This window comes from Canis aureus, chromosome 25 (genome assembly GCF_053574225.1).
Source record: "Canis aureus isolate CA01 chromosome 25, VMU_Caureus_v.1.0, whole genome shotgun sequence".
Lineage (NCBI taxonomy): Eukaryota > Metazoa > Chordata > Mammalia > Carnivora > Canidae > Canis > Canis aureus.
In genome coordinates, this window is record NC_135635.1 from 4,101,804 (window position 1) to 4,118,758 (window position 16,955).

Consider the following 16,955-nt stretch of genomic DNA (forward strand, 5'->3'; position numbering starts at 1 on the left):
ACAACTGTTGCCAGGGAACCTGAAATATCCACATATAAAAGAATGAAGTTGGATACTTATTTTACAATATATGTAAAAATTAACTCATGATAAATAAACCTACACACAGGACCTGAGACTAGAGAACTCTTAGAAGAAAACATTAGGGATCCCTGGGTGGCGCAGCGGTTTGGCGCCTGCCTTTGGCCCAGGGCGTGATCCTGGAGACCCGGGATCGAATCCCACATTGGGCTCCCGGTGCATGGAGCCTGCTTCTCCCTCTGCCTGCGTCCCTGCCTCTCTCTCTCTCTGTGACTATCATAAATAAATTTTAAAAAAATTTTTTTAAAAAAAGAAAACATTAGAGGAGAAGCTTCATAACCTTGGAATGAGTAATAATTTTTTTTCCTTTTAAAGATTTTATTTATTTATTCATGAGAGACACAGAGAAAAAGAGGCAGAGATATAAGCAGCAAGAGAAGCAGGCTTCCCACAGGAAGCCCAGTGCAGGACTCAATCACGGGACCCCGGGTAGACACAACCACTGAGCCATCCAGGCGTCCCTGGGTAATAATTTCTTGGATATGACACTATAGGCACAAAAGCAAAGGTGTGACTACATCAAACTAAAAAGCTTCTGCACAACAAAAGTAACAAAACCTACAGAATGGGAGGAAATATTTACAAACCATATACTGGATAAGGCATTAATGTCCAAAATATATAAAGAATTCCTATAGCTCAATAACAACAAGTGACCAATTTTAAAATGGCCAAGGGACTCGAGTAGACATTTCTCCAAAGAAGATAAACAAATGAACAATCATATGAAAACATGCTCAACATCACTATTCATCAAGGAAATGCAAATCAAAACCACAATGGTATAGGATAGCCATACGATAGCCATAGGACAGGACAGGACAGGACAGGACAGGAAAGGAAAGGAAAGGAAGAAGGAAAGGAAAGGAAGAAGGAAAGGAAAGGAGAAAAGAAAAAAGGAAAAAAAGAAAAACAATAAACGAAAAGAACAAGTGTTGGTGAGGATGTGGAGAAAATAGAATCCTTGTGCACTGTTGGTGGGACTGTGAAATGGTGCGGCTGCTATGGAAAACAGTACAGAAGGTTCTTTAAAAAATAAAAAATAGAACTGTTATATGATCTAGTAATCCCACTTCTAGGTATATATCCAAAAGAACGGAAAGCAGGGTTCCAAGGGATATTTGCACATGAATGTTCAATGGAGCATTATTCACAATACCCAAGACATGGAAGCAACCTAAATCTCCATGAATGGATGAATGTATAAAGAAAATACATACACACAATGGAATACTATTCAACCTTAAAAAAGAAATAAATCTTACCATATGCTTGAACGTTGAGTATGTTACACTAAGTGGAATAAAACAAAAAGACTGCATGGTTCTCCTTACAAGGGATACCTAAATTACTCAAATTTTTAGATGTAGAAATTACGATTATGGTTGGCAGAGACTGAGAGAGGGGGAAACAGGGAGTTGTCATTAAACATAAAGTTTCAGTCATGCAAGATCAAAGAGTTCTAGACAGCTATTGTGTAACAATATGCCCATAGTTAATGCTAAAATGTATACCTAAAAATTTTTGAGAATGTAAATTTATGTGTTTTTTACCACAGTAAAAACATTTTGTATGCAGTCTTTCATCACATCTGGATTTTGAGTCTCAGAAAACCTTCTTCCCATAGGCTTTCTATAAGCCCACATTATAGAAAAATCCATTGTTTTCTTTCAGTACTTAGCTTTTTTTTTTTTTTTTAACGTAGATATCTGATCCATTTGGAGTTTTTGCTGGCATATGGTGTGAGGTATGGATTTACTTCATATTTTTCCAGCTGTCCTAGCACCAATTTATTAAAAAGTACATTTCTGACCCAGGGATTTACAATGCTATATTATACACTAAATCCCAGAGGTACTTTGGTCTGTTTGGTCTATTCCGCACTTGTTATTCTATTTCAATTGTCTGTCTGCCACTCTGTGAGCCACCACACTATTTTAATTATAGAATCTTTAGGGTACACTTTCATATCTAGTCAGTATAGTCACTCTTCATAGGTTCTCTTTTTTCAGTGTTTCTTAGCTATTCTTATATGTTTATTTTTCCAAATGAATTTCAAAAACATGTTTTCTAGCTCCATAGATAAATTTGATAGTGTTACTGAAACTGGATTAAAGTTATAAACTAGGGACACCTGACTGGCTCAGTGGTTGAGCATCTACCTTCAGCTCTAAGGCGTGATCCTGGGGTTCTGGGACCAAGTCCCTCATCGGGCTCCCCGCAGGGATCCTGCTTCTCCCTCTATGTCTCTGCCTCTTTTTCTGTGTCTCTCATGAATAAATAAATAAATAAATAAATAATTTAAAAAATTTATAAGCTAATTTAGTGAGCCCTACCATCTTTGTCACGCTGAATTATTATTACTTTTTTAAGATTTTATTTATTTATTCATGAGACAAACAGAGAGAGAGAGGCAGAGGCACAAGCAGAGAGAGAAGCAGGCTCCATGCAGGGAGCCCAACATGGGACTCGATCCTGGGATTCCAGGATCACACTCTGAGCTGAAGGCACTCAACCACTGAGCAACCACCCAGGCGTCCCACACTGAATTATTCTATCAAAGGATAAGGGATGCTTTTCCATTTATCATGTTTACAGTGTCCTTCAGGGTATTTTAAAGTTTCTTTCATAAAGGCTTTACACATTTCTTACATTTTTCCTAAATAGGTCTTATCTTTTCTATTGCTTTTGTAAATGAGGTTTGCTCTACCATTATATCTCTTAACTGGTTATTGGTTGCATATATGAAGGCTACTGATTTCTGTACTAATTTTATACCTTGCTACCTGACTGAATTATGTCATTAGATTAATTTTACCACTAATTCTCTTGGGTTTTCTAAATAAACATCATATTAAGTGCAAATACAGTTTTACTTTTTCTTTTCTAATTATTATACCTCTAGTTGATTTATCTACCTGCATTAATACCTCTAATACAATTTAAATGTTAGCATCCTTAGGATTAAAAAAATTTCTCACACATACATTTTTTTAAAATATTTTTTAAAATTTTTATTTATTTATGACAGTCACACAGAGAGAGAGAGAGAGAGAGAGAGGCAGAGACATAGGCAGAGGGAGAAGCAGGCTCCATGCACCGGGAGCCCGACATGGGATTCGATCCCGGGTCTCCAGGATCGCGCCCTGGGCCAAAGGCAGGCGCTAAACCGCTGCTCCACCCAGGGATCCCTCACACATACATTTTTAAAATGATGAACAGCTCAAGGGCTGCCTAGGTGGCATGGGAAATAGTTTTAAAGAGAGTTTTAAAGTAGCTGTTCCTATTGGCTTATCTTTATGAAGTGGTTAAGATGTGATGCATAAGTGACATATGGCAGAACAAACACTGACTGTCCTTAACCGTTAGAATGGATGAATGGATAGATAAATGGACACACAGACACACAGATAGGTAGGAACGGACAGACTGAAAGGCAGACACATGGGCAGGTTGAGTCATTAAGTAGAGAAGTACAGTTCAAGAGTTACCTGGAAGCCATCAAGTAGTCATGCCACTTTTACCAAGTTTTTTTTAAAGATTTTACTTACTTATTTGAGAGAAAGAGCAAGTGTGAGCAGGGGGGAGGCACAGAGGGAGAGAGAGAAGCAGACTTACCCTGCTCAGCAGAGAGCGCAATGTGGGGCTCAGGACCCTGAGATCAAGACCAAGCCAAAGGCAGACAACTAACTGAGCCACTGAGCCACCCAGGTGCCCCCACTTTTATCAATTTCTAAGGTACCAACCACTTTAACATTTTTAATGCCATTTTTAATTATGGCAGAGGCAGCAACTACTAAGTTCTGAAACATCAGGGTATCACATTTATATTGGCACCACTCTGCACTAGTGGGAAGGGAAAGTGAAATCTTAATTTAAGTGAAATTTAACTTGCATTTCACATTCCCCTGTACAGATTATGTTTCTTTAGCTTAGAATATCTATATAGCAAATAGCTATTCATCCTTCAAACTGACCCAGACTTCAACACCTCCATGAAGCCTGCCCTCAACCATGTCCGGTTCCCAGGCTCCTTCCCCTATCGCACCCTCATCTACAATGCCTCTACCTTGTATAAAGGATTCCCATGTTTAAGAAAAGATTCTTGAATTTCTGTTTCTCTAGCATCTAAATTGTGCTCAACTCATAGGAGGTCTACAATAAATTCTTGCTGAACTAAACTCAATTTACTTTCCTTGGCACAAGGAAGCATGTGAATATGGAAATAAAATGGTCCTGGTGTACCTGTGGTAGCCACCTTAGCAAATGCCACCATGTCAAAGATCAAATTTGGACAAAGAAATAAAGTTCTCAATTAGAGTGACAGAGGGAATTATTGTTGCATTTAGCTCCCAGTATTTTTTTTTTTTAGCTCCCAGTATTAAGGCAGAAGAATCCATACTTAGAGTAAAAATCATTAATAACAATAATTGATTTAAGGCTTTAAATCATTTATCCAGGGTTATCATTTTTAAAACTATCTTTTACAAACTTCCAGTTATAAAATAATTAAGTCATGGAGATGTAAAGTACAGCATGGTGGTTATAGTTAATTATATATACTGTATTATACATTTGAAGGTTGCTAAGAGAATAAATCTCTTTTTTTGAGAATATTTTTAAAAAACATTTTATTTATTTAGGGAGAGAGAAAGAGAGAGGGGAGAGAGAAAGAGAGAAAGAGAAAGAGAGAGAGAGAAAGAAGGGGGGGCGCGGAGAGAGAGAGAGAATCTCAAGCAGACTTTTCTACTGAGCACAGAGCCCAACTCAGGGCTCAATCCCACAACCCTGAGATCACAGCCTGAGCTGAAATCAAGAATCAGATGCTTAACTTGTTGAGCCACCTAGGTACCCCTAAGGGAATAAATCTTAAAGAGTCCTCACCACAAGAAAAAAAACATTGTAGCTAGGTATGGTGGTAGATGCTAACTAGACTCATTGTGGTGATCATTTCACAATATTGAATCATTGTTTTGTATACCTGACCTAATGTAATATGTCAGTTATACCTCAATAAAAGAAAGGAAAAAAACATGTGCTATTTTTTTTGTTGTTGTTTAAAAATAATATGAATATGGGACACCTAGGTGGCTCAGTGGCTGAGCGTCTGCCTTCAGCTCAGGGCGTGATCCTGGGGTCTGGGGATACAGTCCCACATTGGGGTACCTGCGGGGAGCCTGCTTCTCCCTCTGCCTATGTCTCTGCCTCTCTTTCTCTGTGTATCTCTCACAAATAAAATCTTTAAGAATAAATATGTTTTATGTTACATATATTTTATATTTTACTGCAATAAAAAAACCTGAGAAAAAATTAATATACATATTGGAAAAAGATGTAAGCACATATAATGCTGAAGGGAAAATTTTCCCCAGATCCAGCACTTCTCACAACTAATCCCACCTCAATAATCTGCTACATATTCTCCCCGGTTTCTGCATCTGTGTAGATAATATGTATAATTATTGTTATTATTAGTATTTACAAAAATCATATGCTACACATTGTCTTACATTTATTAAAAACCCATTTGCACATTTCAGGGTGCCTAGGTAGCACAGTCCTAAGGTCTGACTCTTGGTTTCGGCTCAGGTCACGATCTCAATGTTGCAAGATTGAGCCCCATGTCAGGCTCCACGCTTAGCATGGAGTCTGCTTAGAGTTTCTCTCTCCCTCTGTCCCTATCCTTTACTCTTTCTCTAAAATGAATAATAAATCTTAAAAATATATATATACACACATTTACAGTACAACTCTCCATATCTGCACAAAAAAAAATTTACCTCATTGACCTTCTATGAGCCTTCACTGAATTTGAAAATCAACTTTCATAAAATTCCATTGTGTGGACCTATTATAACTTATTATATTGTATTATTGTGATTGATATTATAACAACTATATTTGCATACCTATCTTTGTGTACATATGTAGGTATTTGCGTAAAATAAATTCCTAGGAAGTGGAATTTCTGGGTAAAAAGTGATGAATATTTGAAGTTTTAAAGACATTGCCAAAATGTTGTGCTGTTACCTTTAATACCACAGTACCAACTTACTTACGGCTCTGAACTAGTGTTACGCTGCATTTATATTTATTATGCTATTTAGTGTCCTTGAGGTTTACTTAGTTGAATCAAGATTGCCGTATTTTACTGAATCCATGATGCCATCCTATATAAAACGTATCTTGATTTCAGACATGTTAAAATGTGAAAACTGCCCTTATATTAGATAAAATTACAGTTCTTAGCTATATTGGAAAACAAATGATTAACTGCTATACTGAGAAAAAGCACTTCCTCAACAACAGCAAATCAAATGCTCAGTTATTAAAAATACCACAGTTCCAGAATCATTTTTGCATGATATGAAACATGTAATAGCAAACTTGCTAAAACGAGGGAATTATTCACAATGATCAAGCTTCACAAGGCACATAACATTTGGATAATTAATGATTACAGAGCATGTTCTCTGCCATAAGGATTCTAGCATCAGACCACAGGCCAATCAAACCACCCATCTATATTCTAACAAGATAAGCCCTGACCCATACATCAGTGTCAAAAGGAGATGTTCACAGTTTCTATATTAGCAAATCCCCTTATTGATCAAAACAGGCAGCTCTTCTAACTGGATCTGATTCATTGACCAGCATACAATTCATTCTGATCTTTGATAAAGAAGTCACTTCCGAAGTTCAGTCCCCAGACACAGCTGACTTCGGTTATCTCTGCCAGAAGCATGTGAAAGCTGGGTATCCTTTTCCAGCATTAGTGTTTGTGCTGAAAAGGTAATACAAAGACCCTAAATCCTTTTTTGTTTTTGTTGCTTTGTTTGAAGTAGCTAATTGCTCTAAAATTCAACTTTATTTATTTATGAGAGAGAGAGAGAGAGAGAGACAGGCAGAGGGAGAAGCAGGCTCCTCACAGGGAGCTTGATGTGGGACTCGATCCCGGGACTCTGGGATCAGGCCCTGAGCCAAAGGCAGATGCTCAACAGCTGAGCCACTAAGGTGTCCCTAAAATTTAACTTTAAAGGAGTTGTCAGAATGACTTACCATAAGATCACTTTTTATCTCAGGCATCAATTGCATATTTTCTATACTTGTGACCATAACACATGTGTAGGAAGGTGCATCATGCCTTGATGTGCAGGAGAAAAGGGGGACTAATAAGTGTATTTGAAACGTCAGAACCTCTTGGCTAAGGGCAAAGAACAGAATCAGATCAGATCTAACTCTGAATAAATATAAGCTCTTTATACCTTGTCTGGAATATGCAATACTAAGTCTACTTAGATTTGATTATGATTGGTTGAAATGTCGTAGGTATTAATAAGCCTCAACCAAACAAGAAAGGATTTTCCAGTAATGCTCACTAACATCATTTAAGTCTTTGCTGTAGACGCATCCATTTATTCTGAATGCTTGTGACTTTTACTGAACACACCCTATGTCTTTTCGTCACTGTTGCATGTGCCATGTAAATGTAATCCTTCCTAAGGATATGGTGGCAAAGAGGTAAAGATCAACTCCCAACAATTCCTACCATTTATTTGCTCTACTTCTGCTGCTACTGTTGACTTCCTCTTATTCACAGAAGCCACAATTTGTTTAGTTTTCCTTTGATTAAGTAATTCCTAATTAGGTAAGTTTTAGGTATGGAAGTAATTTGGCTAAGTCCTAATACACGGAAAAAAGGAATTTTTCACCCCAAATCTATGCTTGCATGCCTCCTCTTTCATGTTCCCCTCGTGACAGTGTTGCAGTATTCTTACAGCTTTCAGTATCTTCAGGGCTTTTAAATCACCTTTTCATCCCCACTTTGCCTCCTCTCTGGCCTGCTTGCTACTACTTTAGAAGAAAAAGTCCTGTGAGACAAATATCCAAAACCCTACTCATTTTTAAACCCTCTTAAAACCCCTGTACCTAACCAAGAGACTACACAGTCCACTAACCAGTATTTGATTCACAGACTACACTTCCCCACATTTGGGGTAAATCTGAAAGAAACAGTGTAAGAAGAACAGGGGCTGGAGCTCACAGGTTTTGGCTGAGTCAAAATTTTACACTAACGGTCACTATAGCTTTCTTTCTGTATGTGAACAGTCTGGGCATAGGATGCAGAGAATCACCTTTTTGGTTCCTTACTAGTTCTTTTACTATACGCTATAAAAACAAACAAAAAAGGGAGGGGGGGAATCCACAAAACTCTCAGAAGGCCCGGGATGAGAGTTTAGAAGCCCAAACCCTTCTGGACTGGTCAGAACCCACTGCTGCTGGACCTGGACTCCAGCCTTAAATGGCAGTGATGGGGTCTAGGAAATCAGGCTTGGGTCTTGGCAACAAAGAGCACCTCCTGAGAGGTTTTTCTAGATCCAGCCATACCTCCTTCGAATCCATTCCTTAACTAGTAACTACTGTTATTCTTTCTTTTCTCCAAAGTATTTAGCCTTTATATATGTTTGACCTTGTGCCAGGCCCAGGGACACAGATATGGCAGAGATGAGGTCTGCCGCCAGAGAGACCCCTAGAACAAACACAAATCTACATAACTACTTTGCTGAAACCCTTCAATGGTATTCAAGATTCCTTAAGATCTCTTCCCTGGTAATCTTCCTTAGACTCATCTCCCACCTCTTTCTGGGTCCTTGCATTCTAAGTTCCAGCCATAGTGAACTCCCTTCAGGTCTACTACCTGATGCTACTTCCCTAACACTGTCTGTCTGCTATGACGTAGTTTAAATATCTTGCTCTCTGAGAAAGCCTCCCCGATTGCTCAAGACCAGGTTAGGTATAAGGGAAAATTCTGAGGTGGCATGTAAAATCTGTTTTTTTAATGGAACACTTCTCATTCCCTCCTTTCAGTGTATAAACATACATATCTAATAAAATCAGCTCACAAAATGTCTGGCACAACTCTCCAAACATGTCCTTTTCCTCGTTTTCTCTAAAACAACTTCTGAAAGGATGTGATATACACTATGTTTTCCAATTCAAGAGAAGGTTAAAGGTTGGCTGGTATAGGAGTCCAAACTCCTAAGAAAAAGAGCACTGCAATTAGTTTGATGGCCTAATTCTACTTCTTAAGACAGTGAATGCTCTGTGGAGATTGCCTTAGCACAGTGGACAACAGGTGGGCATGAGATGGGCTTGCTATGCCACAGGTCCTCCTAAGGGTCTATGATTTGTCCCTCTGCTCACCAGTCCCGGCCATGATATGGCAGAGGCACTTTCCCACTGCCAGCCCCAGCAGTTGTTTTTTCCCTTCTTATGGGTACCTTTTGCGTCAGAAGAAATAAAGGTTAAGAGTTTACTAATTTGAGGGCAGCCCAGGTGGCTCAGCGGTTTAGCACCTCCTTCGGCCCAAGGCGTGATCCTGGAGACCCAGGATCAAGTCCCACGTTGGGCTCCCTGCATGGAGCCTGCTTCTCCCTCTGCCTGTGTCTCTGCCTCTCTCACTCTGCCTCTTATGAATAAGTAAATAAAATCTTTAAAAAATATGTTTACTAACTTGAAATTTCATCTTTGAGTTTTTGTTCCAGCTCCATTAGTAAAAAGACTTGATCTACAGCTCTGGCAAACAGAAGGATCTGCCTCTTCCAACAGAGTTCACTAAACTCTCCCAGTACCACCCTACGTGGGCCTAGCTCTCTATTTTCTTAGTTATTTACCCATGTTGCCTTTGTACCTGCTTGACTCCCCTTCTGCCCTTGAGTACAGAAGCATCATATTTGCTGCTATAGCCCCAGCTAATAATATTGGCTATCTTCCACACCTGGCACATAATAGATATTCAATAAACGACTGATGAATGAATTAATATAGACCTGTTGGCCCTTTTTTCCACAAACAAACAAACATTAAAAGCTTTCAGGATATAGGGGTCATACTTCAGTCACTAAAAGCTATTCTGCCGGTAACTTTCAGTTCCTTCTTACCTGATCGGTATCGTTCATCCCTGGCTCCCCCAGATCGAGTTCGGTGGTACTTAGAAGGAGCGGAAGTTTGAGCTGCAGACGGAGCAGGTGTCTGGTTTCTGTGTTCTTTCTGTACTGCTGAATCAGCTTCTGAAAAAGGAAGTTTGGTATATGGTTATCTGACAACAATAATAGCTAGTTTTCTGAGCACTTTATGGCATTCCCACAACACTCTGAGGTGGTAATATTACCTTATCTATAATAAGTGATTAGAGAGCATCAGTATACATACATAAAAATGATGCAGAGACATCCAGGCTAAAAAATATAATCTTAGAGTTGTAATTGTCAACAGGTGATAAAATAGAAAGATTAAGAAGAAGAATGCAAAGTGAAAAGGCCATTCCAGAGAGTCTAAGATTGATGGGGTGGGGGGATAATGGGGTGTATATGACCCCCCAAGTCCTGCATAATGGCACAAAGAATAAATAATCTGGGGAGCTTTAGCCTCCCCACCAGAAGTTACTCCAAACAGACATGTCATTTAAGTAAAACTATGATATTTATTACAGAAACACAGCTTTGAGTCAAGTCTATTAGCCCCTCTTTCAACTGGAGTCACTACTGAACTTGTCCCTTCTAGTACCTGGCCTGTCCGCATTCTCTGCCCTCTCAACATTTACTGTCTTATCAGGAATATGGAGGAGGGGGAAATAAGCAGGTAAAATAATCAGAAGAGGGATCCCTGGGTGGCTTGGTGGTTTGGCGCCTGCCTTCGGCCCAGGGCGTGATCCTGGAAACCCTGCGTGGAGCCTGCTTCTCCCTCTGCCTGTGTCTCTGCCTCTCTCTCTGTGTCTCTCATGAATAAATATATAGAATCTTTATAAAAAAAAAATAATCTGAAGATAAACACTGTAAGTTCTGGTATTACACTCTTTTTTGCCTCAAATGGTGTTAGCTCCTAAGTCATATTTTTTAAAGTTACAGTAAGATCATTTAGCATAAGATATGCCCTTTTAATAAATTTATAACTGTACAATACAGTACTGTAAACTCCAAGCATGATGTTGTATAATAGATCTCTAGAACTCACTCATCTTGGATAGCTAAAATATTTATTTGAATTCAATTAGCCAACATCATTAGTTTCAGATGTAGAGTTCAGTGATTCATCAGTTGTATATAATACCCAGTGCTCATCACATCATGTGCCCACCTTAATACCCATCACCCAGTTACCCCCTCTCCCTACCCCTCTCCTCTCCAGCAACCCACAGTTTGTTTCCTATAGTTAAGAGTTTCATGGTTTGTCTCCCTCTTTGATGACTTCCCCATAACTAAAACTTTTTTTTTAAGATTTTATTTATTTATTCATGAGAGAGAGAGAGAGAGAGAGAGAGGCAGAGACACAGGGAGAGGGAGAAGCAGGTTCCATACTGGGAGCCCAACGTAGGACTCGATCCTGGGTCTGTCTCCAGGATCAGGCCCTGGGCTGAAAGCAGTACTAAACCACTGAACCACCCGGGCTGCCCAGGATTTCTTTCTTTTTTTTTTAGGATTTCTTTTTTTTAAGACATATTTTAAATTTCTTAAATAGCACTTAATTGTGCCCACCAAGGCACCTTACACGTAGGAAATTACGTGCCTACAACAGTAAGATGTCACTTATTCAGTGAATGTACTGCTCCAGATCACAAGTGAGAATTGTAAAGTCAAGAAAAAAAAGCACAGTGGTCTAGGGAGTACAAGCAATAGTCCCACAAGTCTTGTAAAGGCTAAGGGCATCATGGTAGTACAGGAACTGAGACTCATAATGACAATCTCATATCATCTTTTAAAAATGGTTAGCATGCTAGATAGGCCATGTGTAAGAGATCTAGGTGACAGTCCCAGCTGAGCCCAGCCCTCTACCTGTCCTTGCCAGGGCCCCAGACATATTAGTGAAATCATCTCAGATCTTCTAGACCAGCCCATGCACCAATGAAAAGCATTTAGTGACCCTAACTGGCACCATGTGGAGCACCAAAATCATCCAACTGAGCTCTGCCCAAATTCCTGACCCACAAAATCGTAAGATATAATTTAAAAGGCTTTTTTTTTTAATGGTTAGATTATTTTTCATATACTGTTTTTAAGAATGCAAGAGGAATATACTTTAGGATGTTCTCTACTAAAGTACTTTTATAGATCTAGAAATGTTTGTTTTTGATGGCTCCTGGCAGCTGATAATTTTAATATAAAATATATTAACTGAGCAGAACATATTTTAACACTGATATTTTGAAATGTAATGGACTGTAAATTGAAGGTTTTTTTTTTTTTTTTAAGATTCATTTAGAGAGAGCGAGCGAGGGAGAAGGAGAACAAATGTCAATCAAATTCCATGTAGAGCATAAAGACTAACACGGGGCTTGATCCTACAACTCTGAGATCACAACCTGTGATGAAACCAAGAATTGGGCGCTTAACCAACTGCACCACCCAGATACCCCTGTAAATTGAAGTTTTTAATCAACTTAAATTCTTTTGATAATCCATTTCACAAAAGAGCTATACTGAATTCGTAATATTTTCATACCTTGTTTCATTTCTTAGCATACAAAGGAGCTAACAAACTATAGCCCATTTCTTTTTATAAATAGTTTTATCAGAACAAAGCCATGCTCATCTGTTTATGTACTGCCTATGGATACTTCCGTACTGTCAAGGTAGCACTTAAGTAACTGGGACAGATACTGATGGTCCTTAAAGCCTAAAATACCTACTATCTCGCCCTTCACAGAAAAAACTTATCAACTCTCAGTCTCTAATAACAAAAGCTAGGGGCACCTGGGTGGCTCAGTTGGTTTAGTGTCTGACTCTTGATTTTGGCTCAGGTCATGCTCTCAGGGTCGTGAGACTGAGCCCCACATTGGGTTCCATGCTGGGCGCAAAGCCTGCTTATGATTCTCTCCCTCTCTCTCTTACCATGGCCCCCACTGCTTGCTCTAAAAATAAAAAATAAAAAAATAAAAAATAAGAGTTTGTTTTTTGCTAGGCAGTGTGCATACAGAAGTTTTCACATATTATTTATTCCTCACAACAACCCATAAAGTTAGCAGTAACACTATCAACTTATTACAGAAAAAGAAAGGATCAGAGACATGGATCATTTGTGCAAAGTCACAGAGTCAGGATTCAAACCCAGATCTGTCTAACTCCATTGGTTCTCAAGCAGAAAAGGTTATGAAAATTCTCCCAAGACTGTTAGGAGGAAAGCAATCAGAATTAATAATATAGTTTAGGAACACATAAAATGCCTCAGGATTTACAGTCAGCGGCTAAATAATAGTTCTTTAAAAAAAAAGATCAATTGCCTTCATGTAAAAGATTCTGCAAAAAGCCCCTCCAAATAAAGTTTTCAGTCATTCGTTAGAGAAATCATTTAAAGCATATTCCAATTAATTTCAAATAGAGAACAAAAAATAGAAAAGGGCTATTTTTATTTGTATTATCGGATGATCTATAAAGGAAGGAAATCAGATTAGCACACGTGAGCTACTTTGCCTGTAACTATGAACAGAGAAAATGGTTTAGCTTAGAGCACTAAGTTTAAAACACTAGTTTTGCGGGATCCCTGGGTGGCGCAGCGGTTTGGCGCCTGCCTTTGGCCCAGGGCGCGATCCTGGAGACCCGGGATCGAATCCCACGTCGGGCTCCCGGTGCATGGAGCCTGCTTCTCCCTCTGCCTGTGTCTCTGCCTCTCTCTCTCTCTGTGACTATGATAAATAAATAAAAATAAAAATAAAAAATTTATAAAAAAAAAAAAAAACACTAGTTTTGGGGCACCTGGGTGGCTCAGTGGTTGAGCTTCTGCCCTCGGCTCCAGGCGTGACCCCAGGGTCCTGGGATTGAGTCCTGGGATCGAGTCCTGCATCATGCTCCCCTCAGGGAGCCTGCTTCTCCCTCTGCCTATGTCTCTGCATCTCTGCCTCTCTCTGTGCCTCTCATGAATAAATAAAATAAATCTTCAAACAAACAAACACTAGCTTTGTGTTACTTTGTGTGTATTTGGCGGGTGTGTGTGTGTGTGTGTGTGTGTGTGTGTGTGTGAATCTCTATCTGAGTTATCCATCACTGATTATCTTTAAATTAAATAAGTAGATTTGCTAGGACAGACCAAATCAACCTGCCAAGAAACGTGGAGCTTCTGAATTAGATAGCTAATAATTCCAAGGATGAAAAACATGAACATAGGTTCTCATTTCACAAAGGATGGACAATAAAGGTTTATGTATTTTTTACCATTCCTTTCACTTATACTTTTACTTTGTATTTTCCAATGTAATTAATTAGGAGAAAGAAGATAATGTAGGTTAAAGAATAAAAATTGTTTCAAGGAAATGACAGGACAGTGATGGGGAACTGGGAGTTGATACATTTGCCTGAGGAAAAATGCAAGAGAATGAATATTTCTACTTAGGATTATTTAGGCATCATCAGAGATCAAACCACAAGGAAACATAACACAAATACAGACATCTGATGAGAACTGAGAGTCAGATGACATTTAGCAAGAGATCTACTGAGCTGGTACGGGCGGGGGGGGGGGGCGGGGGGGGGGAGGCCTCACAACACACTATTCACCAAGCAACATTACTATGATGATCTGCTATGTTTATCGCAGTTCTCTCAGGAATTTAGTCATCCAAGCAGATCAGGTCCCTTTTGGGTCTAAAACCATGACAATCATTTTGTTGTAGCTTGTCAGAAATGAAACCAAGAAGGTCAATTTGCAGTTTCAATAAGTGGCTGACAAGTTTGTTCAGTGAGCATTCCTCAGGTGCCCACAAAGCACAATGCCACAGAAACATGGATTTCTAGAACCACCTTGGCTCAAATGTGCAATATGTGCATCTAGAAATATGGATTTCTAGAACCACCTTGGCTCAAATGAGCCAATAACCACCTTGGCTCAAATGTGCACCTTTAGCCTCAAGTTCAAAAGAAGCTATCCAAAGAGAGAGAGAGAGAGAGAGAGAGGAAAATAAAAACAAATAAAGTAAAATGGATTCTTAGGAATTGAATCACTTTAAGTATAACACAGTAGTGGACAGCCCCGGTGGCGCAGTGGTTTAGTGCCGCCTGCAGCCCGGGGTTTGATCCTGGGGACCCTGGATCAAGTCCCACATCGGGCTCCCTGCATGGAGCCTGCTTCTCCTTCTTCCTGTGCCTCTGCCTCTCTCTCTCTCTGTGTCTCTATGGATAAATAAATAAATAAATCTTAAAAAAAAATAGTAATAACACAGTAGTTTAATGAAACTGTAAATAATCCCTTTTTTCTTAATCTCTACACCCAATGTGGGGCTTGAACTCACAACCCTAAAATCAAGAATCACATAACTACACCAGCCAGGCACCCCTGTAGATAATCCTTTTGAATGTAAATAATCAGTCTGCAGTTTACATGAGTTTTTATAAATTTTTATTCTCATGAATTGGAGTTTATTTTTTAAAATATAATACTTACAAATATATTTTATATGTGCATTGAAAAACTGGAAGCAAATAGAGTAAATGTTAATAGCAATTATCTCTAGGGGATGAGATTTTGAATGTTTTATATATTTTTCCATAGGTTTTACTGGAATGCTGTAATTTAGAAAAGTTATCTTTTTCTAAATATAAAAATAGTAATGTTCATTACAGAAAATCAAGGAAGTAGTTAAGTGTAAAGAAAGAAATAAAAATGATATTGGATCTTCCTAATACAAAGGCCATTCACATAGAATAGATTCTGGCCAAAATAAATTAAAATAATATTCAGTTTTCAGCTTCTTTAGACAAATTATAACTCCGTAAGCAGGATTTTCCAATCTTCTAAAATCGGTTGCCTCCTGTTCCAAAAGTAACCGCCAAATCAATACAAATTTGGAGGTATGAGGGAGGAAAGTACGTCCTGGTTGGATTAAAAGAACTGTAGAGGGATCCCTGGGTGGCGCAGCGGTTTGGCGCCTGCCTTTGGCCCAGGGCGCGATCCTGGAGACCCGGGATCGAATCCCACATCAGGCTCCCGGTGCATGGAGCCTGCTTCTCCCTCTGCCTGTGTCTCTGCCCCTCTCTCTCTCTCTGTGACTATCATAAATAAATAAAAATTAAAAAAAAAATAAATAAAAGAACTGTAGAAGTCTATTCCCACCTTAACTTACTTGCCAGGGCAACAATTTGTCACGGAAGGGGGCAGGAAATAATGTACCTAAAGTCTCCTCAAAGAGAAGAGAAAGAATCAGGAGACATGGGAGCACAGCAAGGCATTATTTAACAGCACATCCAACATTAGTGGGGCAGGCAATATGCTGCTTAAAGATGAATCATTCCCTGGCCAGGGTTTCACACTCTGTGGATCTCGGGAATTACCTGGGGCCTGAAAATAGAAATTTCTATACTTTGAATAAGATGTGTACAGTTTCACTATCACAATAAGAAACTACGAGCAAAAAAAAAAAAAAAAAAGAAACTACGAGCAAAGATAGAACTCACTACATGTATCAACATAATAAGGCATTACACACCACAAAAAAAAAAGCAAATATGTTGACTCAGCAGATGTATGAGAAAGTCTAAGTGAAATACAATCAATTGATAAAACACCACAAAATATAATGTCCATAGGGTGATTACAACTGTAAATGTTAAAAACTACTTATGTGCATCTACAGGGACCAAAGAGGACATAAAATTCCTTAAGTAATGATGAGGTACTCTGTGGTTCTTTACCATTTCATTCTTTTGTTTAAAGAAAGAGGTATAAATCAAAGTAATTTTTAAAAACAGTAAATACAGATATGGGCTGGAACAAGAGCTGTGGAGCTCACAAATCAAGTCTTCTTCAAAACTTCTAAATTCAAGTGTGAATATACTTGAGATCCAAAGAAAAAGGTAACTCGCTAATTACACAATGTCACTTTGAGGGTT

At 38.8% G+C, this 16,955-nt stretch overlaps 1 protein-coding gene across 6 annotated transcripts in view; it reads right to left on the reverse strand.

Annotated features, from left to right (window-relative positions):
- DIP2B (disco interacting protein 2 homolog B) overlaps window positions 1–16,955 on the reverse strand; it is a 219,890-nt gene that overhangs the window by 83,169 nt on the left and 119,766 nt on the right. For all 6 annotated transcript variants that reach the window (XM_077870075.1, XM_077870076.1, XM_077870077.1 and 3 more), the window contains exon 3: window positions 10,023–10,151. In XM_077870075.1, the coding sequence (XP_077726201.1) occupies window positions 10,023–10,151 (129 nt within the window). The remainder of the gene's footprint in view (window positions 1–10,022; window positions 10,152–16,955) is intronic.